Raw genomic sequence first — 22,383 nt, forward strand, 5'->3', positions numbered from 1 at the left:
AGAGGGTCCGGACGCTCTCGCGTCACTTCAACTGGTCCTCAGACCTTCCCTGTCCCTAGCGCCACCAAGCGTCGCCGAACCTCCTTCAGAACTCCAGGGGCAGGCAGCCGCGGCCAGAAGCTCTCGGCCCAGGTGCCTGGCTCCGCTCGGGGCTCTTGCGGCGGAAACCCAGCAGCTTCGGTCAGAGCGGCTGCTACGCCGCACCTGCCCACGAGGGGGCGCGCCCGCACGCCGGGCCCAGGCCGCTCCGGGCTCGCGGGCGCTCGCTCCCTCCTCCCTCCGCCCTCCTTGACTGCGCTCACCTGTCTGGCCCGCGGGCCCTGGAGGCGGGGGGCCGGCGGGAGCCCAGCCGAGGAAGAGGGAGGAGCGGCTCTCCGGGCACGTCATCCGAGCACCATGGCGGACCTGGGAGCTGGCGGCGACAGCCACACGGGCGGCGACGGCGCCGCGCAGGGCGAAACAGGTGACTGAGCTGTGGGGGCAAGCGGGGGTCCCGCGGGCGTGGGCGGGGGCTGGCCAGAGGGGATGGGGGGCTCGCACCGGCGGCCGGCACTCCCCTCCCCCGCCCGGCCGCGGCCCGGAACGGCCGGCCCGGCGCGCCGCGCACCCGGGCTCGGAGCGCGCCTGCCCTCCGCCCTCGGCCGCCGCGCGTCGGCGGCTCAGCCTCGGCGCCCAAGGCCGCTGGCGCTCGGCCCGAGTTCCGGCCGGCCTTCTCTCGCTCCACCTCAACTTCCCCACAACAGGTGGAAACGCGCCAGGGAACGCGGGCAGGAGGAGGAAATGGAGGAACGCCGGCCGCTCCCCTCCCACCTGCCGGGCTGGGTCTATTTCAGTTGAATGGAGAAATCATATCCCCCAAACCAAACCGGCAGCCCGAAAACCCTCAGCCAGGTGCGACTGGCAGGATTGTTTCTGCGCAAACCCTCCCGGCTTAACCGATGCACCGAGTGCGGGTCTCCCCGGACGCCGCGGGCGCAGCCGAGAGCTGCGGCGCGTGAGCGGCGCCCGCCCCGAGCCTTGGGGTCGGCGGTTCCGAGCCGCTCGCGAGAAGACGGACGTCGGGGGTCGGGAGGCGGGGTTGGTTTTGCAGGGTGGTCGGGGCCCGTGGGGGCCCGTGGGGGCTCAGTGATTCGCTAACTTGAAAGGGTCCTCAGAATTTATGGTTTTGGTCCGTGCACCCACCCAAGGTAGGAACGTTGGCTCGGCTCGTCAGGGTACTGTGTTGAGGGGCCCCGCTGCCCCCGCCCTCCTCGCCACACAGGGGAAGGAGCTTACATCTCCAAGAGCATTAAGTCCTCCCCTCCCCCATCTTATTAGTGTAGACGATTTTCCTCCTCGTGATAGTTTTGAGAGGCTACCTCGCAGGTCTACCCCTCTCTCCTACTCCCCTCTCCTAGTTCCCTGGTACCTTCCTACACTTGAGATGGGGTCGGTGGGGCAGTTTCTTACTTTACAAGGAAATTCAAATGGCAGGCTCACCGATTGTGTCTTCTGCTTACATATAATCGGAAACAATTGTTTTCTAAATGTCAGATCTCCTACGCACCCCCAAAAGGGGCATTGATTTAGACGGTATGCTTATTTTAATTTGAAAGATCCAGAAAGGCTATAATAGTATTTGCAAGTGTATCTGTTCAGCTGGGTAGAGTTTGGGCCACTGAAGTCTAATGACTTAATCCCTCCAGCCAAAATACCTGAGATTAAGACAAGGAATCTTGAACTTGTTTACTTTGAAGTCACGCTACTTCCTGTAGAGCGGTTTATTTTATCTTAATGTGTTTGAAAGATTGGCAGGTCATTATTTTGGTTTGGGGTGGGAAAGGGGTGACTTAGAGTACATGCTTTTGTAATTACTTTAGGGAGTTTGATAAACTGGAGCCGGAGGTCATGCTCCCCCAAGTGAGGGCAGCAGGAGGGCAGCATCCTCACTGAGAATATAAATGGCTTGGTGCCTAATCCCCACAAAGGAAAAAAAAAACAAAACAAAACTGCCGCCTCCGAAACAAATTTTTTCCAGCGAGTTAATACACAGCAGTTTATGCTCAAAAAAAAAAAGTAAATAAACACTTCCTAGAATCTGCACATGAACACCTTGCTCAGATGTGAGTGAAGTACAGACTAGCTAATTCAGTGCCTCTGCATGTTAACTAGCAAACTGGTGATGCCTCTAATGATTAACATCCAGATCAACTGTGTGGCTGTCAGTGAATTATTTTCTTTTATAAAGAGGGGAATTTAACTGGCTACCATCTTCACAGAAAACAATTCTTCCACACCTCTGCCTAGAAACTTCAGTTTCCAAGAGACAAATTTTATATATGGTCTTTTGAATAATTGTACTTTATCATTTGACTAAAACTTATTTCTGGTTCATGTCTTTTTCCTATTTTTCTTACTTTTCTAGCCCTGGATTACCTTTCATGTTTTTAGTGCTCAGAGCAACTGTGTGAGCAGGTGCCAAAGAAAGAAGAAAGACGAAAAAATACATGTATTTTAAATCTAGGGAGCAATATTTTGAGTGAACAAATGAGGATTGCTTCAATTTTGACAATTTATGAAGTTTTCCATGGCCTATGCCTGAATATCAGACTTCAGTGCAGTACTTTATTCTTATGGACATGTCATATTATAACATTCAAATGCTGCAAGTCATTTTTTTTTTTTAAATAATCACAGGTTTGTGCTGAGGTGGGGTTTTGGGGGTTATTTCTTTTATTACCATCAAGAGGTGAAAATTGCCGTCTCAAATGGCAATACTTGTTGATGGATTCATTTTATTCCCTTTTAAGAACTGGTTATTAGGAGATAGAGCCCATTCTTAAATATTTTTTTCTCTTAGTTTTTCTGTCCTTGTGCAAAGAGTGTGGTCTAATTTGAGGGCAATTTAGATTAGAATCTCAGGTGATTATAAAAATAACAGCTGTAATGTGTTCGTAATTATATACATGTGTATGTGTGTATCAAAGATGTGTTGAAAATTGGTGATAAGCCACTTATAAAATGAGACTTTTTAAAGAATATTTAAAGGTACCCTATAAAAATCATATTTCTTTCAACATTTAAAAATGTTATTTCTGTCAGCATGTATTTATCTTCTACTCAAAGGTAGTCAAATCACATTCTTGTGGTGAAGTTTTTTTTCTTTTCTTGTGGATGAACGGTTCTTTCAATATATTTTTTAATAACCAAAGGTTGGAAAGAACTAAGAAAGATAATTGTCTTGGGAACAAGTTTTCAATTTCACCACTAGAGGATGTCAAATCCTTGTCAGGTTATTATTTTGAGGAACAGAGATTGAAATTCACAAAATTGCCTCTGCCCAAACTCTGTATATTTAATTTTATGTTCGTGCTCAAGAGCTGTGACAGTGAGTGTGCAGAGCTAATTTCTCAGTGTAATAACTCCTTTTAAAGAGTCAACTGAATTAAGACCAAATTTAAAGCTGCTTTTGACTAATTCATAAGACCACACTTTCATGCACAGTGAGTAAATTAATTCTTGTAATCTGTGAATTCTTTTGATACTCCTTTGGGGGAAATGACTTAGAACCTGAAATTGGGCTTTTTCTCTTCTTAGTAGGCAGTGTGCTGGAAGGACATGGACCTTTTTGTGATCTTGGTCACGACCCTTCACTGCATTTTTCCAAATTAAAAAGTGGTCTTTAAGGCCTTAGATTTCAGGATCTACAAATATCTGCAAATAAAAATTGTTAGATAAGGGTCAGGCTACAGTTTGGTATTAAATTCATCTGTTTTGAAATTCACATCTTAAGCTAGTAATGCTTCATTTGGGTGAATAGATAACTTTTTTCCTTTTATATTGATATATAATTTGATATCATTAGTTAGGCATGTGTGTGAAACACTAATTTACACTGGCATGTTCTCTAAAAAAAAAAAATTCTAACATCTCTGCCCTCTGGGGCTTGAAAAATAATCATTTGAAGGGGGTTGTTATGTTAAACACTCAAGTCTCATTGTATTGATGTAAGGATTGAAAATATTGAGGCTTAGAATAATATTTGACCAAGAAATATGTACCTTCTATAAAGCATTATGGTGGCTGAAAGGTTGATGAAGATGTGATCCTTGGATTTCGAAAGGAAAACAAAACCCACAAACAAATCATTGCAGGTTCTGAGGAGTTCAGCGAAGAAAGAATTACTTCTAGCTGTGGTCTTTGATCAGGGAGGACATACCGGGTATAGTCATTAGTTTAAACTTTCAAAGTGGATAAATGATATATAAAGTAGAATGGAGGAAAGAGGAAAATAAAGGTGCAAATGTGAAAAGCGCAAAATTTTGGTCACACTGAGTTGTGTGAGGCTCAGCATGGAAGAGTCCTGGAGGATGGGCGAGGAAATGAAGGCATGGGGAGGCCAGATTGTGGAGTGGTCAGACTAAGAGGTTAGTTCACGATTCTGTGGGCAGTGAGCAACTGTTGATTCCTGAGAGCAACGTATCTACAATAAAGCATGATAAATTAGGTAATTCTATACAGGTGGATCTTGAAAGCTTGATTTGTGCTTGCAGAAGAGCTCAGCTGAGCCTTTTAGGAAGGTATGGGCCCTTCATCTAGGAAAGTTATTCTTTTCATTGATTTTTAACATGGGGATGGGGATGGGGGTGGGAGGCTGCGAGTGCATGATCTGCAGAGTCAAGCAGATCAGCCAGATCTCTGGAGATCAGTGAGAGGCCCAGTCTTCTACCCAGGTGGTCCTCATTTTGAAGCAGCAGCGTAGACTGGAGGAGGGATTTAAGAAGGACGCATTCAGTGACGTACAGACCAACTTTGAGGTTCCTGCAGAAATCTCGGCAGCATTGGGCCAGCACTATGGCCTGGCAGTGGAAACGGGAAAAGAACGGTTAATTTAAGATTCTACAGATGCATGTGTCAAAGGATGCAGGTAAAAAGTGAATATAAGATTCTACTCTAGGTTTGAGTTTAGCTCATTGGTTTAAGGGTAGCATGAACATAGTCATGAGGAGGACCTGGTTTTGGTTGGAGAACTAGAAAAATTTCAGCTTTAAACGTGGAGATTTGAGGTGCAAGGGAGACGCGTAAGTAGAAACGTTTAATGGGCAAGCGGAAGGATGGGGATAAGGAGAGAAAACAGGCTGGGACTCCGGGATTCACTCTGTAAGAGGAGCGTGATTGAAGCAACGAAAGTGAGGAGAGTTTCGAAGGAAAAACTGATAAGGGGGTGAGACAACACTTCAAGCAAAGGAGGAGGCAGAGCCAGCAAAGAAATCGGGTGGAACAGCCAGAAAGTTGGGAAAAGCTTTATTAAGCAAAGCCTCACCTGCCGAGGGAGAGGGACAAAGAGGTCAAGAATTCAGAGACTGAAGAGAGGAAAAAAAAAAGCCATTGGTGTGGTTACCAGGTAGTCACTGTCCACCCCCAGAAGGGACATTTCAGAGTAGGGGATGTACCACATTATCAGTGGTTAATAACCCAGCAGCTGCAAAGGTAGCCAGTTTAAAATACCCTCCATGAAGTTCACTGGTGAAAGGAAAAAGTTTCAAATCCTTGAAATTTTTCTTATTAAAATTTACTTTTTAATTTGCACACACACAAATTTACCAGCTTTTTACAATTCATTGAGTCTTGTCAAATGTATAGTCATGTAACCACTATAATAATGATCCAGAAGTGTCTGTCACCCTAGAAAATTCCTCTGGTCAGGCTCGCCTCCTACCCTTAACCCCGGCCACCACAGGCCTGTTTTCCAGCCTTCTGGTTTTGCCTCTTCCAGAGGGCCATGAAAGTGGAATCATACACGTAGACCTTTGAGTCTGCATTTTTTTCACTTAGCATAATGCATTTGAGATTCAAACGTGTTGTTGTATCTATAGTTATTTATTAATGGGTGGTTTGCCATGGTAAGGAAGTACTCCAGATTAATCCATCTACCCACTGAGGAATCCTGGGTTATTTCCAGGCTTTGACAATATAGGTAATGCTGCTGTAAACATTTATGTACAAGTTTTTCTTACTTATCTAAGGGACATACCTAGGAGTGGAACTGCTGACTCATATGTACGTGTATGTTTAAAAGAAACTGCCAAACTGTTTTCTGGAATGGCTGCACGACTTTGTGTTTCTACAGGCGATGTGTGTGAGTTGTGGTTGCTCTGCATCCTTGCCAACACTTGACGTTACTAGGTTTTGTTTTGTTTTTTAGCCATTTCACCAAGTTCTTTGAATAAAGCCGTGTGATCACCTCAAAGTAAAACAGTGCCCTTCTGGATGCTAAATGGTGTGCACTAGACTTGGGAAAACCTGTGGAGGCCCTGTTGCTCCCAGAGCCCAGGTGTAATGTGGCATTTTTATTTGGCTCTAATATCACTGGCTTTTTCCCCGTAGGACTTACTTCCTGAGGTGTCTGCATTTTGAAGTTCATTATGAGCAGAAGTGCCATATTATACAGTACGTCCCATGCCAGTCCCAGTTCTCTTCTCCCCCTTAATGTCTTCCAATCCCTTGAGATACGGCTTTCAGAATTTGGAAATAACATGGATTTTTTCCCTGCAGTTAGAAAGCTGGAAATATTGGTTGTATAGCTTGTTTTATTGTCCTGATTATTAATTCCTTGTTGGCAGAATTTACGTCAAACTCAATACTTAGTGTCTGTTCTCAGTTACTGAAGTGTATTTGCAGGGCTTTCTAAAAAGTCTTGATAATGTCATTGGACACTTGATAACTAAGCACGGTGTAAGATTCTGTATGCTAAATGTGAATAGTGTTTAGGCTTATTCTTTTCTAGAAAATCAAGTTTTAAAGTTTATCCAGCTCTTCAATGGGTCAGTGCTTTCTGCCTCTTTATTATCTTAACTCTTGCAAATGCTCTGACTTACAGTTCACAAATTTAAATGGCATCAGATGATTTTTCTCTATTCATTAACTACTCTTCTCCTTTGCTTCTTTATTTGAGGAATAGCCAGTTGAGAAAATCTGTAAGATTTCCTTTTATTAGGTGCCACTTCGAATTTTAATTTGAAGAGTAATATATTTTTGACAGCAAGAATTCACTGCACTCAGCACTTCCCTGTCCTTGAAAGCTCCTACAGAAAGAGACTTGTGAGAAAATGCTGACAGTTGACACACCTGATCAGATAGCTCAGATGAAGCTGGGGATGCAAAACTAAGCAGAAGGGAAGCCACGTGAAATGCCTTGGGTGGATGTGAACTGGGCTTTGCAGGAGTTGTTAGTAAAACTGTGTGTGTTTAAGTTCAGAGTATTGAGATTTGGGGTATCTTAAAATCTATGAAAGCCTCATTTTTGGAGTTGACTTTCTGGTAAACAGAAGTATCCTTTCCTGTGGCATAACCTCCTACGTAGAAAATTTGTATGCCTGGCACAGTTGAAGTAGAAAAGAAGCTATATTCCAGGAGAAGTTTAAATTCCAAGCTGAAATTCTAGAAAGAGTCCCCCTTCTTTTTTTTAGTGGCCCCACAGCCCGACACACGGCCTGGCCTGTTTGGGTGGCAGTAACATGCGTAATAATTGGCTGTGATAGAAATGCCTGGCTGCTTTCCGAGATCTTAACCCAGGCCTCTGTTTCTCAGAACCTCCTGACCTGACTCTTCAGTGTGGCAGACACACCAAACAGGGCCTGGTTGCCTGCTTCCCGCATTCCTGCTGGGTTGGTTTCTATTCATGGTAGATGCTCTAAATCAGTTCAACCCAACGCCCTGGTGGGTTCGTTTAAATATAGCTCACTCCTTGGGCGTAGGGTTGTGTTGCTGAACCGATTATTGAGGTCATGGGCTGGAGCATCATTGGTTCAGATCTTTGGTTCTCAATCTTGGCAGTGAGTTAAAATCACCTGAGGACCTTTTAAATCTCTCGATGCCCAGGCTACACCCTAGGCCAATTATCTGAGAATCTCTAGGGGTGGGAGCTAGGTGGCAGTGTTTTTTTGAAATTCCCCAGGTGGTTCCAGTATGCAGTCAGGGTTGAGAACTACTTTAGATCCATTTCCTAGTTAGCGCTCTTCCATTTGACCTTAGGTTTAACGTGGAGGTGCCAAGTGTACCTTGCTTATGAAAACCACCTGGAAAATCGTAACAGCTGCTGCCTTTAATCTACTGAGTTTATCTCTTATTTTACTCCAGTAATTTTTTAAGGAAATACAGAAGTGAATGTGGATTATGAGTATATTTGAATAGTCAACTGTATGTACACATATATTCAGGGACATAGTTATGCAGTTTTATGTATGAATATGTGCAGTTAGACAAAATGTTAGGTAATTAGCTTTCTTTTTGTCTACTTTGCTTAGCTGCCACACTGCCTTCCTCTTCCTCCTCTAAACAGGGAAAGGTCAATTTTGGGTAGATAATTAAAGGGTTTTTTGTAGAAAATTACATACTTTTCCCAGAGATTTTCACAGTGACCTATGAACTCTAATCACCAGCTGCCTGGCTCTGGGGACCAGCCTGTCTCTTCTGTCTGTAAATACTTGGCACAAGGATGCCTTCTCCTCAATGCCCTCCCCTGACCTGACGCTAACGCCTTCTGGGCTCATCTCTCCTTTCTTCACCCCTCTCCTTTCTTCTCATTAGATGTTACTCTACCGAAGGCTCAATCTGGTGACCTCTGCTCTCTTCACTTTGCATTTTTCCTCCAAGGTATTATTCACATTTACCGCTTTGAACATCACCTCCCAAGAATATCTCTGGCTCTTTGTGTCAGAACTCCTAGGGGCACTTCTGAGTTGCATTTGTGTGTGTGGGTGAGGCTTTGTGGCGCCATTCATTGGGAGTTGAAGCCTTTCTCGGGAGGGCTTACCTTTGGCAGAACTGGTTTCCTCTTTTCCTCTCGTGCAGCTGGCATCTGCACAGTAAAATCCAGGACCAAGAAAGGGGCAGTAGGGAGTATGGCGTGGGACTGATCCCTGAAGAAGAGAGAATCTTTGATTTTTTTTTTTCTCAAGATTATACTGAAACAAGCATGTGTGAAGCCATATGGTCTTGCTCTCAAAATTGATTACCTAATTATTTAGGGATAATACAAAACTATTACTTTGGTGCTGGGACCCTGGGGTCTGGTTGCCTGGGCTGCGATCTCAGCTCCACTCCCCCACTACTTGAGGGATGTCAGGCCAGTCATTTGACCATTCTCTTCCTCAATTTCTTCCTTTTTAAAACAGAAATAGTGGTAACAGCTTCTCAGGGTGAGGATTAAATGAGCTAATTAAATGAGAACAAGTGCCTAACATAGCATCAGCATGAAGTGTTACAATGCTCATGGCCATGATTATTAAGGATTGGTACTGCATCACCGTGGACCTACCCCGGCATGCTAAAGTTCTCCCTTAAACAAACTTCTATTGAATTGTAAAGTCTCCATAATAAGAGAACCAAAATGAAATGCTGACTCTGGCCTAACCGCAGCTGTGGGGTCACACGGCCTTGGCTTGGCGCAGGCGTGGGCTGAGTGTCAGAGTGTCAGGCTCAGGTACGGGCCCTGGTGCTTTTCACCTGTCCAAATGGAACACAAAACCTGCTGCATGCTGACCTGTGAGATTCATGGATTGTGTTGTGACTGAGTTGGACACCCATGCCAGCCCTTCTTGGCTATTTGTGTTTCATTTTTATGGTATTCAAAAGTGTTTTTTTAATACTCTATTACAGGTGTAAATTTTAAATTTTCTTAAAATATTATTGCTACAGAGTTACTGCACTTTAAATCATAAAGATGGGCTTCTAGTCTTTTTAAACCACAAAGGTGGATTTCCCAGGTCTATTATTTCTTTAACAAATCACCATCACTTCATTATGTTTCTTCAATATGTTTCTCTATGAGGAAAATAGAGGAAGCATATACAACTGGCCTTCCACAAGCTTTCATGAGAAAGTTTGGGGTTCCTCAAAGTGTATGTGTCAAATAGAAAATATCAGTACGCTATCTTTCTTATTTGTCAAAGTTTCTTATTTGTTAAATTTTATAAGAGACTTTCTTAAATTGCAGAGGGCTCATGTACAAGGCCTAGCCTGTATTTAGAGTGTGTGTATGAGAGAGAGACACACACAGGCGGATGGACATTTCTCCCTAAGAAAATACCTTGTTCACCTTGTAATTTAGATGTTTGTATCTTTAAAATTTAGTAACTTAGTAAATCTTAAAATGTCACTTCCTCAAGTGGGTCCGGGCTTCAGATGTCTTCGATTGTCTTTGTATAGTAGATACAGTGGTAATTGATTGAATTAGGCTTTATGCCACTCTTAAAATATTAAAATTTGTATCATTCCTCAGTGAAAAATAAATTAATATTGAAAATAACAGTATTATATACTAATATACTTAACACTGGAATAAACCCAGAAATTTATTCTGCAACAGTGGCTTCTTCTCTCCTACCATCTCTGAGGATGCCCTTGTGGTGTACATGAAAAGGTAAATACTTCTGCTTTGTACAGTGACTTTGCATAAGTCCCAGGCAGAGTGACAGGAAGTAACATACTAGTAGAGCAAATGGCTCTAACAGTGAAAGAAAGCATTACAATAAACTGAGAAAAGGGGATGGAGCTATTTTTAGTCCAGGAGAGCTGTGAGAGGGCAAATGCCTTTGGATAGAAAAACCCCATAATGTTATAATCCAATGAAACCTCACAGGAAAGAAGAGCAGTTTGGCATTTGTAATTGAATCCTTGATGGTCCAGTAGTTCCTAAAGTAATCAGCTTTGAGAACACCATTACATTTATTTACAAACCGATCAGGTTTGACACTTTCCTGCTGCTAGCTGAGCCTAGAGAAAGAAAATGGTCCCCAACACCCACCAACTTGTGCAACACAAATCGAAACCTGATACTTGATTAGAACCATGTGCCGTTGCGAAAGCGGTCAAGGACTTGTTCAAGAAAGTTCTGGGAGAGAGGAGGAGCACGGAATGTCAGAAGGAAGGAGAAAAAGCTATTCTAAATCTGGCCACCGGTTCAGAAATAGGACTTGGCATGTGGCATTTCGACACCTGTGCACCTGTGAAATGGGTGTTCCAAACTTAGCTGTGAATTGTGCGGTGACTTGTTGCTTTACAGAGCACATTGTTGTTTTCTGTTATTGATGTACCTATCCGGAAACACGTTCGTGGAACAATTTGCAGTATTGCAATTATTTTTAAAACTAAGCAGCTTTGCTTACGTAAACTGCCCTCTTTCTGTTTGTAAACAGATAGCAAGAACAAGGTCTTTTCTCAGTGAGCTGCCTGAACTCCGGCTCTGAGCTCTAAAGGGACATGGGTGCTTCTTGTTTTAGGGGTTTTAGGGCAGGTCTCTTCCTCTATGCGGAAACCAGATACTACCATCTCCAGCAAAAAAAAAAATTGAGGAGAGGAGAGATTTTTTATTATGACTTTGATTCCTTCACTTCTGTATTACATGTGTCTGGACTAACCTTTGTTTGTTTTTTAAACACATCAAAGATTTCAGTGCCCTTACGATAAAAGGAGGAATGGTCCATGTGTGGTATTTTAGGAAGTTTGCCAAGTCTCCTTCGGCTTTGTAATCCTTCCTCAGTAGCCTGTCTATTTGCATGAGTTTCAAAGCAAGGGCTTAGAACACATATATGAAAGGTAAAAGGTTTTGGAGACGAGGTTTGGGTGCCTTAAGTGTGCCTTAAGTCAATGTGTTCATCCTTCTGAGATGTTTCTTTCTGTATAAGAGCCCCCTAAAATCTCAGTGGCTCTAAGTCCGGCAAGCCTAAAGCTGTATTTATCAAAAAACGTACTGGGTTGCTGGTAGTATCTACTTGGAAATTAATGCTTCATATCTTTTTTAAAAAGCAATAATTGATGCGTTAGGGAAATTTCTTGATTAGCAGCTGCAAATTTTAAAAGCTGCCAGGCCTACTTCTTACCTGTATAATTTAGAATAGCGCTCTTAGTGTTCCAGTTGGTTGCTAACAATTACAGTGAATGTGCAAATCCTTTTCAGTGTGGGCCTTCACTGAATGAAAATGACCAAACCTCAAACTCACCCACCATGATTATATACTTCAATGTTGCTGTTAGTCACTTCCTTCCTCTAGGTTGATTTCAGAACTGTGCCAAAGAATTACACAATTTTGTTTTGTCTGGGTTGGCTCTACTTAACAAATAAGCCGATAACTCTTGTAAAGTTCAGTACCTCAAGCCTCCATGCACACTTTATCTTCTCATGAAAAACGTGTTTTATACCACACAACCCCATCCACATATCTAGATACTGTAGTTTCTTCTAATCAAAACGGTGGGAAGGATTTCTTTTTTAGCCTTCATACCTGTACTTTCCAGATGATTTCATGTGGAGACAGACTGCTTAGTTCTTATAATAATAAAAAGGATTTATTTGATGCTTCGAAGCTAACCTGTATTGGATTCTCAGTGGGTGATCATTAGTGAAAATAAAGGGGAATTGGATAGGTCTACTCTGAGATGTCCTGGTCCCAGTTCATGAATATTATTTTAAATAGAACATTGCAATATTGGGAAATGATTTGAGTCAATAGTATCCAGCCTGTGCAGTGAAGGTTATGACCCTTGCCACATAGACCTTTGACTATCATGCTTTCCTTTGCAACGTGTTGATTTCTATGTGGGAATAGAGTGTCTTAATCTCTCTGGGGTCACTGACCAAGATGGTTTAATTTTATACGGCAGCCTGGCTAGGCTACAGTGCCCAGTTGTTCCATCAAAGACTAGACTGTATGTTGCTGTGAAGGAATTTGCAGATATGGTTAACAGTTACAATCCGTTGACTTTAAGTAAGGGAGATTACCCTGGATAACCTAGGGAGCCTCATCCAATCACTGAAGGCCTTAAGGGCAAAAACTGAGATTTCCCAGAAAAGGGGAGTTTTGCCTCGGGGCTGTAACATAGAAATCAAGCCTGAGTTTTCAGCCGGCTGGCCTTCTGTACAGTGTTGGGCTTGCCAGCCTCCACAATCACAGCAGCTATTTTTCCTTGAAATAAATCTCTTCATGTATATAAAATGTGTGTATTATATTTTTCTCCAGGAACATAGAACCAAAAATACTGTTAGTCCTGTGTCTCTGGAGAACCCTGACTGGTACACTGACCCTCAGAAAGAAAACCAGGAGTTCCCTGCAGAATTATGCAAAACATTTAGATTACTTTAGAGATAAAATTTTAATCTATTAAGGTAAAAACAGGGTATTAAACCTTTCTAAATTGAAAAAAAAAACTTAATTGATGTCAGTTTTAACTTTAGAGATTTTTAGGAGAAAAAATTGGGAACAACAGCAAAGTAGCAAAGGACAGGATTAGGGGAAAGTCTCAATGCAGTCTTAAACACATTTGTGACCCGTCCAATTCTTGGATGCCCTAAAGACTTAGGACTGTCATTCTCCTTAAAATGCCCATAAACTAGTAAGCTGAATTGGTTTACTATTCTTTAAGTATTGCTTTTCACTCACAAACCTTTGGATCTCATCTCTCAAGTCACTTAGCCATGGTGACCCATCCATAATAAATTATGCCACTAAGAGGAAATCTATGTTTTATTCATCTTTATCCCCACTTCCTCAGAGTTTTTCCCATAGTAGGTTTTCACCAAGTTGTGGGCAGGTGAGAGAGGAGGGAAGTCTGTAAGCTGCAGGTGCAGAAATCAAAGCATGGTCCTCTTCCCGCCAGAACACCCACTGAGTGAGGCTTCCACTGTTTTCATTTAGCATTAAGTCTAAAACCTCTGGGGGGCATCAGTTGAATGAGTAAAACAATACAGCTGCAGAGCCGCCTACAAAATGAAGTCGTGTGAAGTATAAGTAAACGTGGAGATACGGTGACAGTGAGGAAGAGGGCTGTCTGAGTCTCAGGCTTTTTCCCTCGACCTGACTGTCTTCCCCTGGGATATAACATGCGTTTCCATTTTTGTCAGGTCATGGAATCACAGGATCAGAAGAGACTCTGGAATCTAAAAATCCAGCCTGTGCACAATGTGTGAATCCAACACATCATCCCAGATCAGTGTTTGTGCACAGCCATCCTCAGTGATGGAGAGCATGACTCTCATTACATTCCAGTAACTTCCAATCACCTGACCTCAGTCTATCTTCTCGAACTATACTAAAAATTAACCTTAATTCAGTTATTTTATTCCTCCAGAGTCTTACTTTCTTCAGAGAACATGTACTTTCTTTCAAATGATCCTCTTGTGTTATGGCCAAGAATCTTTATGATAAGTCCTAGGTTGCTGTCTTCTGAATGTGTTCTAATTTATCATCCTGTTTGAAACATCTAGCTCAGATCATGTGATCTGAGGACCAGAAAATAAAGACTTCTTCCTCTGAGTCAGCATGCTGGCCATCTATCGATACCGCCCATGATGCTTTCAGGATTTTTACTGCCTCATCACACTGAAGTGTAGTGAGCTTACTGTCTGAGCACCCCACTTCCTTGCATCTGCTGAAGCTGGGGTTGGTCTTCGTTTTGTACCCAGGCAGTTGTGCTTTTTTAAAGAAAAGAACAGGTGTTCATATTTATCACTACTGAATCTTTTTAGCTACAGTCCGTTATTTTGATCTGTCAAGATAATTTTGGTCCTGATTCTATCCGTCTGTCAGCTTTGTTTTATCTTCACATATAAAGCCCTTGTTCTCATCTGAATCCTTCGTAAAAACATTAACCACCTTTCCTTCCCACTGCCCACTTCAGCTTTCACCTGGACTACTGCAGGGGCTTAGTATCCATGCTCACTCCCCTAAAATAAGTCTTCCACATGCCAGGGATGGCGGTTTAAAAAACAAACATGAGTAAATAAGTGATTCTCATATTCCTGTCTTTGTTTTCTACCCCTCCAGCCGCCCCTTGAGATCCGTTTTCTCCACCTGGACAAAGCTGTTATGTAACTAGTTTTTAAATCTCACTCCTTCTCTCTTCCAACCCATCCAAGAGCAGCGGTCAGACTGGCCTGTCTGGATCACACGTTTAGTCATCAGCCCCTCTCAGTGGCTCCCTTGCTTTTGTGTTGGCGGGAGAACATTGTGTGATCTGGCTGCTGCCTGCCCTCTGACATTACCCACCACCACCTCGTCTTGCATCCTTGACAGTTTACCACTCCTGAAGCAAGGCAAGGAACCAGTTTCTTAGTTTTCTTATCTTTCTAATGATGTGGCTCAAAAATTAGACTTCTAACTGCTCACAGCAGTGATGGATTAGCTAACTTTTAGAAACACTCCCTTCGGCATCTGTCTGATTCTTCTGTTGAATCCAGTGACTGATTTCTTCACCTCATTTTGAATCTGTAAGATTGGATGTTTAACCTAGTAATGGTGGGAAGACTTTTTATGCACATTTTAACTTTTGTCGAGGAATTCAGAAGTCCATGTAATGTACCTTAATAAAGTATTATCACTGAGAATTATGAACAAGAGGGCCTAAAGGCATTCTAGCACGTGCTGCTGGGTTAGAGTTTCATGTGGCGTTTTATCATATTTGCAGCTTAGCTAGTGATACCTAATGCTTAGGAAAGGGTTTCAAAGAAAACTTAGTATCCCCATCTAATATTCAGGTAAATGAACCATCAGGGTTTTAAATTTGTCTGTGGCAGAGCAGATGTGGGAAGGTGGACTCTGCTCACACCATGAAGTGTTCACCACGCAGCAGAGATTTATAGAAATGTTATAAAAGGCACGGCAGGGACTTAGTACTTCTTGGTTGGTGGCCCAGGGCTACCAGGGTAGTATTTACTATTTTTCTCACATGCCTATTAACAAAAGGTGGTAAAGAAGATCAAAGCAAACCTGCTCCTTTATTTTCCTTTCACAGGGTCAGTCTGCCTTTGCGCAGTGTTTCTTTGTCCAACAGCTGTTAGAAGCTCTGCGTAAGGCTGCAGGGTGGCAGAGTGTTGTGCCTTTATTGCCACAGAAGCCTCCTGGAAGTGGCATCATTCTAGGAAACTATAAGGGAGCCCTTTGACTTCAAGAATGGGGATGGCAGAGGACCAGCGGGGACCCTTTGTTCCCCAGGGGCTGTTTGATTTTACGTCAACTTGTGCTGACTTTGTCCTTTTCAAACCATGTGAGTTTTTTTTTTTTAATTACATTAAAATGTGCATTTCTAAAACTCCTGCTAGTAGTACATTGTAGCTTTCTTTGGGGAGGTGGATTGAGTATTTAAAAGATTACTGAAGTCCAGCAGTTTTGATGGATTAATCATCTCCTCTAATATAGAAATGTGGAAAAGCACTTTGGCCCTCGTGGGCCCCGCTGAAAATAACTGACTTATGTTATATAGACCTTTAACTTACCAGTGACCAGCCATTCAACCCAGCAGTAATAATTTTTGTTTTCAGCTACAGTCCTTGGTGAGTACAAATCGGGCTCTTTCCCATTTCAGTAACGTTTTTGTAAAGCTCACTGGGCTTTTAAAAAGGAAAATCCAGGTATACTTTCTCACTGGTTAAGGAGATTTCTCTTTGCAAGAGGATATTCTTAGACTCACTCAGGGGCTATGCTATTTTCCAATTTTACGTCACAGAATAAAAGCTTAGGGAGCATAAATGTGAACAGAAGCCTGAAGGTATATGTGTATGCCTGTGTCTGCATGTGTTTAGTCTTTTACATAACATCGTGGCAGCTAGGCCCGAGTCACGAGCTGACTTTCCTGCAGATCAGCAAGTCTGTTTCATGTTCATGGGTTGGAGCAAGGCCAGAGGTGCTGGGCAGCCAGGGTAGAATGACAAATGGACATAAATCCATTATGTACTAAAGGGATGGGGGTGGGGTGGGAACAGCAGTTGCTCAGGGGCCTGTTGGCCTGTTTGGATGAGTGGTACCATTTTCCACCTATGATTGCAAGTACATTTTATGGTCATTCTGGAAACTTTTCTCTGTACAAAAGCCAGTCTAGTCTAAAATCTACCCTTTTGCACTAGGCAGTGTCTCATTTCTCTCAAGTTTGTTCAAAGTCTCCATTTCTGCATCATTTACTATTTTAACAATTCGAGCAAAACAATTGCAAAACCTAATTGACTTGTGGAAGTCTACATGGCCCAGTTCCCATGGGAACTGAATTAGGCTTGGGTATCTGCAGGCGACACGTGAGGACGGTTGTGCCACACTGGATTGAAAACACTTATTAGTGCTGGGGAATAGTAAAGGAGTTCAGAATTGTATTCCTTTTACTTCTGGGGATATTTAGATTTAAGGTCTCACTGTGTCCCTTTCCACATTTGCTTTTATTTTGGGTCAGAGTGTAACAAGGAGAAGACAATAGCCCCAAGCTCTGTGCCTACAGGGGTCAAGCCACAGTGTTCCGGAATTATATGACTTAACGATTGTTCCCATTAAAGGTTGGGTTTGAGCCTTTAGGAAACTAATCTCAAATGTATTTATATGTCTTAATGACATAAAAAGTGTGTACTTTGTGGGAAAAAATCCTTTATTATGATTATTTGATCTTGAGCTGTTTGCTTCCCTGTGACTGGTCGCGGCTGTGACTGAGATGCAGCTAGTTGGTGTTGGAGTCAGGATTTATGGGTCAGCAGGATGAAAGCATCTTGGCTTTAGAGAGAATGGCCTGGGTGCGATCCTGACTCAGTGATTTAACTAGCTATGAGACTTGAACCTCTCTGAGCCTCAGTTTCCTGATCTGTCAGGTGATAACGCCTCTCTCTCAGGGCTGTTGTAACCAACAAAGACAACATATCTAATGCCCATGGCACAGTGTAGGACATGAAGCTGAGTGTGTTCCTCTCCTCGACCCCACTCTGCCTCATGGGTTGCATGATGGTAGTGACTTCTGACCTCCTTTGGTAAGCTCTCACTAACCCCAATAAATGGTTTTAAGTATCATGTGCATTCTTTTTAAAACAGAGCAACCATTTTGGTGGTTTTCACATTTTGATACGAATCAGAGTTCTCCAGGAGACCCCTCAGACTGGAGCATGAAAAATCCCATCTTTGTCCATGAGGGATAGCCGACTGAAGTTAACAGAAGAGGAAAATCATTGATCACCTAGTGTGGGTGGGCTCAGTGCCGGTCCTCTGTGTCCCACAGAGGCTGTCCTGTGACCTCGCTTCCCAGAACCTTCATTCTGCTGGGTGCCTTGAGCGCAAGCCACAGACCTCAAGCAGGACTCCTTCCTGAAATTCGTAATCTTGTCTGGACAAGTTAAATGCTAGCTAGCGTTTGTTTTGCTGTTTCATAAAATAATTGAGGCCATCCTTGAAAGCAGTGGACTGGACAGCTACTGCAGAGGTCATTTGAATTTGAGGGTGTACTTTGCTTTTCAAAAGCCACTCTTGGAAAGGTTTTTCGTTGTCCTCCTAGGACACCTCATAAATATTGTCACTTCACTTTTTTATTTGAAAAGTGGAGGAAAAGTTCTCTTTTTCTTTAGCTTTGTTTATTTTAGTAATACTTTTATTAAACTCAGTGGAGATGATCGAAGTTGTTAGTTTTATCTGGATGAGGAATATTTCTGAATGAAATCTGTCATTTGCCCAAGACATTGATTTTCATTTTCTCTGCTAAAAGGTAGTTTCAGCTATACTCTGTGTGTGTGTGTGTGTGTGTGTGTTGCTTTTGTAAATACTAGCTTGATTCTCTGAAAGTAGAAGAAACTAGATTGGAAAATATTTTCACAGATGTTTGTGATATTTATTTTTCTTTAATCAGATGATCAATAGATAGGAAATAATTCTTTAGTTCAGAAAAAATTTACCAATTACAGAAAATAATGGAAGTACATTGACCAATTTGTATCCGCTGTTATTTCAAGACACAGATCCTTCCTCTCCTTTTCTCTCCATGTCTTGCCAGCTCCATAGAAGTTGGAGAAGTGGACTCTGGTATTCTAAACCCTGTATGCCAAGTATCTGCCGTAGGAGAAGCACAGTAGTAGGAAGAAGGGAATCCGAGCTTTCATTGTAAACTTGCTGCCAACTCACATTTGACTCAGCTTCCTTGCATGTAAAATAATACTAATTCACATGTTTCCATTCCTTTGTTCCAAATGCCTATGTCACATGCTAACATGATTTTAGTAAATAAACTCCATATCTGAAATGTCCTACATGTCTCAAAGCCACAAATCTAAACGCAGTAACTTACTAAATTCCCTAGGCTATGGAGGAAAAGATTTCTAAGATTTACCTTTTTTTTTCCAGCATGATTTGCTAAACATTTAGGACACTTCCAGCATTGAGCTGGGTAATGAGTAGATAAAAAACAGAAGTGTTCCTTGATGGAGTTGACAGTTGAACTGGAAACATCTTGAAAATTACAAAACAAAAATGGACTAGTTACAACAATGTATTATAATCAAAGCAGCTGGTATTTACTAAGCACTGCTTACCGCTACTGCCACACTCATTTAATCCTCACCCCTAATCCCGATAAATGATGTCATAGACCCAATTTTACAGAGAAAACTGAGGCACCAAGAGGTTAGTGAGTTGTCTTAAGTTACTCTGCCATGCAAAGGATTTAGAGAGGATATTCTCCTTGCCTTGGAGTCCCTGGGTCCCCTCTTGGATAAGTAAGTGTAAGGACTGAAGAAACAGAGTGGTCTGGGGTGGGAGGATTGCTTTGGACTTTTAAGCAGACTTGAATTTGATTAAAAGGCAAAAACAAAAAGTACAAAGATTATTTTCTTAATTTGGAGGTTGACATTTTAAAATGTCATTTATTGTATCTTTAATATTTTTTTTGGCACACAGCATAAATTTCAGGCAGCCTAGAAACAAAGTCTTAAAGTGAGAAAGCTTATTTCAGGAGAAAACAATAATCACATGATTGTGTGCTTTGGAGAAAACAGTCCAAAGAAGAACTAAAATTGGGTCAAGTGTTGAGAATTGCTCAGCACTGCTGGTAGTGAATTGTCCAGAGTGGTGGGAATTGGAGTTTGCTGGATATAATCAAGGCAGCTTTTTTCCCATTGGAGAATCGTAGTGTCTCACTTGTGCCTTTTTGTCCAAATTGTGGTTTTCTGTGAGAACAGGCACAGTCCTCCCTCTGCCTGTCTTCACTTGAGGGTCTCAGGTGCGTGGCCATGCTGGTCCTTGTGACAGGTGCTGCTAAGCCTGCATTTCTACAGATTCTGGGGTTGTAAGGATGTCAGGAAAACTGGATGTGTTACTGAGTGTGAAGTGAGCTGTAGGGTACCGGCCGTGCCTTCCTCCAGGGACTCCCAAACATTGTTACAATGGAAAACCTGGCCCCCAGAAGAAGAAAAAGCCTTCCAGCCTTGAGCCCCTTTCTTCCTACTGGGGAATCCGCTGCTGCCTGTGCAAGCAAAACTACGTTTCTCCTCCCATCCTGCTGCTCCTGCCACTGAAAGCAAGAGGGAGCTGCCCAGGGGATGGGCTGCCTCGCCTCCCACTGTAACACTCTGCTGGCAAGTTCCCAGGACCAGCATCCCGGCAGACTGGCTGCTGCTTCTCCACCGGGGAGATGGAGCTGCTCCCAGCCCTCCTTGATTAGGATATGTCAGGGTTGTCAGGGCAACTGTCAACGGACCGGCAGCATATCCTATTTTCCCCTCCGAGCTGTGGGCTGAATATTTTACTGTGCGGCAGCAGGAAGAAGACTGGGGAAAGGTGCCGCATCAGGAAGGAGAAGCTGGGATCTAATTGAGCAGGTTAGGCAGTGGAGGGAAGCATCTGACCCTGCGTGCCATTCATAGGGCATTTCTGGAAGGAGAGAGCGTGTGTGTGTGCGCGCGTGTGTGCGCATGGGAGCCCAAGAGCTTGAGCCAGCACACGTGCCTGTGAGGAGTAAGTGGGAGGGGGCTTGCAGGGGAGGGGGTGCTGCTAGGTGAGGGGGAACTGCAGGGCCTCAGTTGCCAAGAGGCTGGTAGTATCTGTCAGCTGTTTGCACACTGTTTACCCATAGGGGATCTATTACAAGTGCTCAAATGAACCGGCAGCTTAGAAACTAGCAGCTTCCTGGGAGCTGCAATTATATAAGCATATATTTTTAATATAATAATAATTAAAAAGCAAGCAGCAGCAGTATGCCTGGATCAGCTACAGCTCTCCGACAAGAGAGACTGAAGAAGACCAATGCAAGGCCAGTCCCCCTTGGTTTATTCACCATTAATGAGGAAGATGAACAGCAAAAGAATGGAAATTCCAGAAGACCGAAAGGTATGCATAAGCCCTACCCTTTGGTCCGAGCCGGAGCCAGCCCCCGTTTCCCACACTGCCTCTAGCACATTTTACCAACGGTGCTCGGGGTGCACACTGTGTGGCGGGCTTGTGACCTCCTGGCACAGTTTGCTAGTGGTATTTACACACTGTAGGGCTGTGTATGCATGAAATGGGGAACAGATTTTGCAGATTTGGTAGGTTTGAGATCAGCTGCCTTTTTGAGCCAAGCTGTTTTCTTGGCCTAGAGCGCTTTAATTTTCGCACACGCTCACTTAGACAGTTACCAGTGACTGTCTTCATCAGGAGGAGGGAATGAGTTATCAGGTTTAAATGAACATCTCCCCACCTTCCATAGGTACATCAGGCGATTTCTGTTTAAGGAGGCAAGTTCCTCCTCAAAATGGATGAGATGGAGAAAGTGACCTGAGAGTGCAGCCTTTCCATGGGCAGAGGGTCAGGACGTTACTTCCTTCTCTATTCTGAAATGCTGAGAGAGGAGGAAAACAAACACTAAGCTTGACTGTAGGGGGCAAAGCTGGGAACAGGGAGGGGTCCGTGAGCTTGTCTAACTACTGATGATAACTCTGCTACACCTGTGAGAGGTTGAACTGTGCTGGATACAGAAAGGAGAGAACTGATTCTGGTGCTGTCCTTTCATAAGGATGAAGTGGAGCAGCAGCTCGCCCGGCTTCTCAAGTCCCTGTACACTGCATCATCTTTAGCGTTGTCTCATGGCCACCCTCCCGGGGCTGCAATTATCAGACAGCAACATCATGCATTTTTGAGGGACTTTAAGGCTTGCATTTTAAGTTTTCCAGTATCCTAATTCTTGTAGCCACCTTCCCAATATGAGCTGTTCTTAAGCTGATAGGTTATCAGTTTTGTTGTTTCTGATGTGCAGATTGCATTTTAGCTTGCATTCAATTGTTCTATCACTGAGAGAGCAAATTTTCCTCTGTGTGACAGAGAGCAATAGCATGGCAAAGGAGCAAGCAAATATTTGAGCAATGATAGAATGGGTGTTTAAATAGAATCCGATGTCTGAAGACTACTGGCTGTCTTTCTCTTGGTTCTGGAATGAATCTGTTTGCTTTTATTAAATATAATTGAAACTGTCTAGTTTATATTCAAAAGTATATTTTTACTTCATTTTTAAAAGGCTGTATACTGGGAAGTTCTAAGAAGAAGTCTTATTACTATAGTTGATTTTATTTTACTGTCAGACATGGCTTCTATCTGAGAACCAACTGACCTCAGGAATCTGATGACACTGTGACTGGCAGGCGAC

At 43.0% G+C, this 22,383-nt stretch overlaps 1 protein-coding gene across 3 annotated transcripts in view; it reads left to right on the forward strand.

The window, feature by feature from the left end:
• Positions 1-296: 296 nt before the first annotated feature.
• The window catches only part of MAP7 (microtubule associated protein 7), a 154,236-nt gene continuing 132,149 nt past the window's right edge, over positions 297-22,383 (forward strand). Inside the window, exon 1 of one of the 3 annotated variants that reach the window (XM_074368293.1) lies at positions 297-463. In XM_074368293.1, the coding sequence (XP_074224394.1) occupies positions 397-463 (67 nt within the window). In that variant the 5' untranslated portion in view covers positions 297-396. The remainder of the gene's footprint in view (positions 464-22,383) is intronic. The other 2 variants (XM_074368292.1, XM_074368291.1) reach the window with 2 other exon arrangements.

The sequence above is a fragment of the Camelus bactrianus genome, chromosome 8, assembly GCF_048773025.1.
Source record: "Camelus bactrianus isolate YW-2024 breed Bactrian camel chromosome 8, ASM4877302v1, whole genome shotgun sequence".
NCBI classification, from domain to species: Eukaryota; Metazoa; Chordata; class Mammalia; order Artiodactyla; family Camelidae; genus Camelus; species Camelus bactrianus.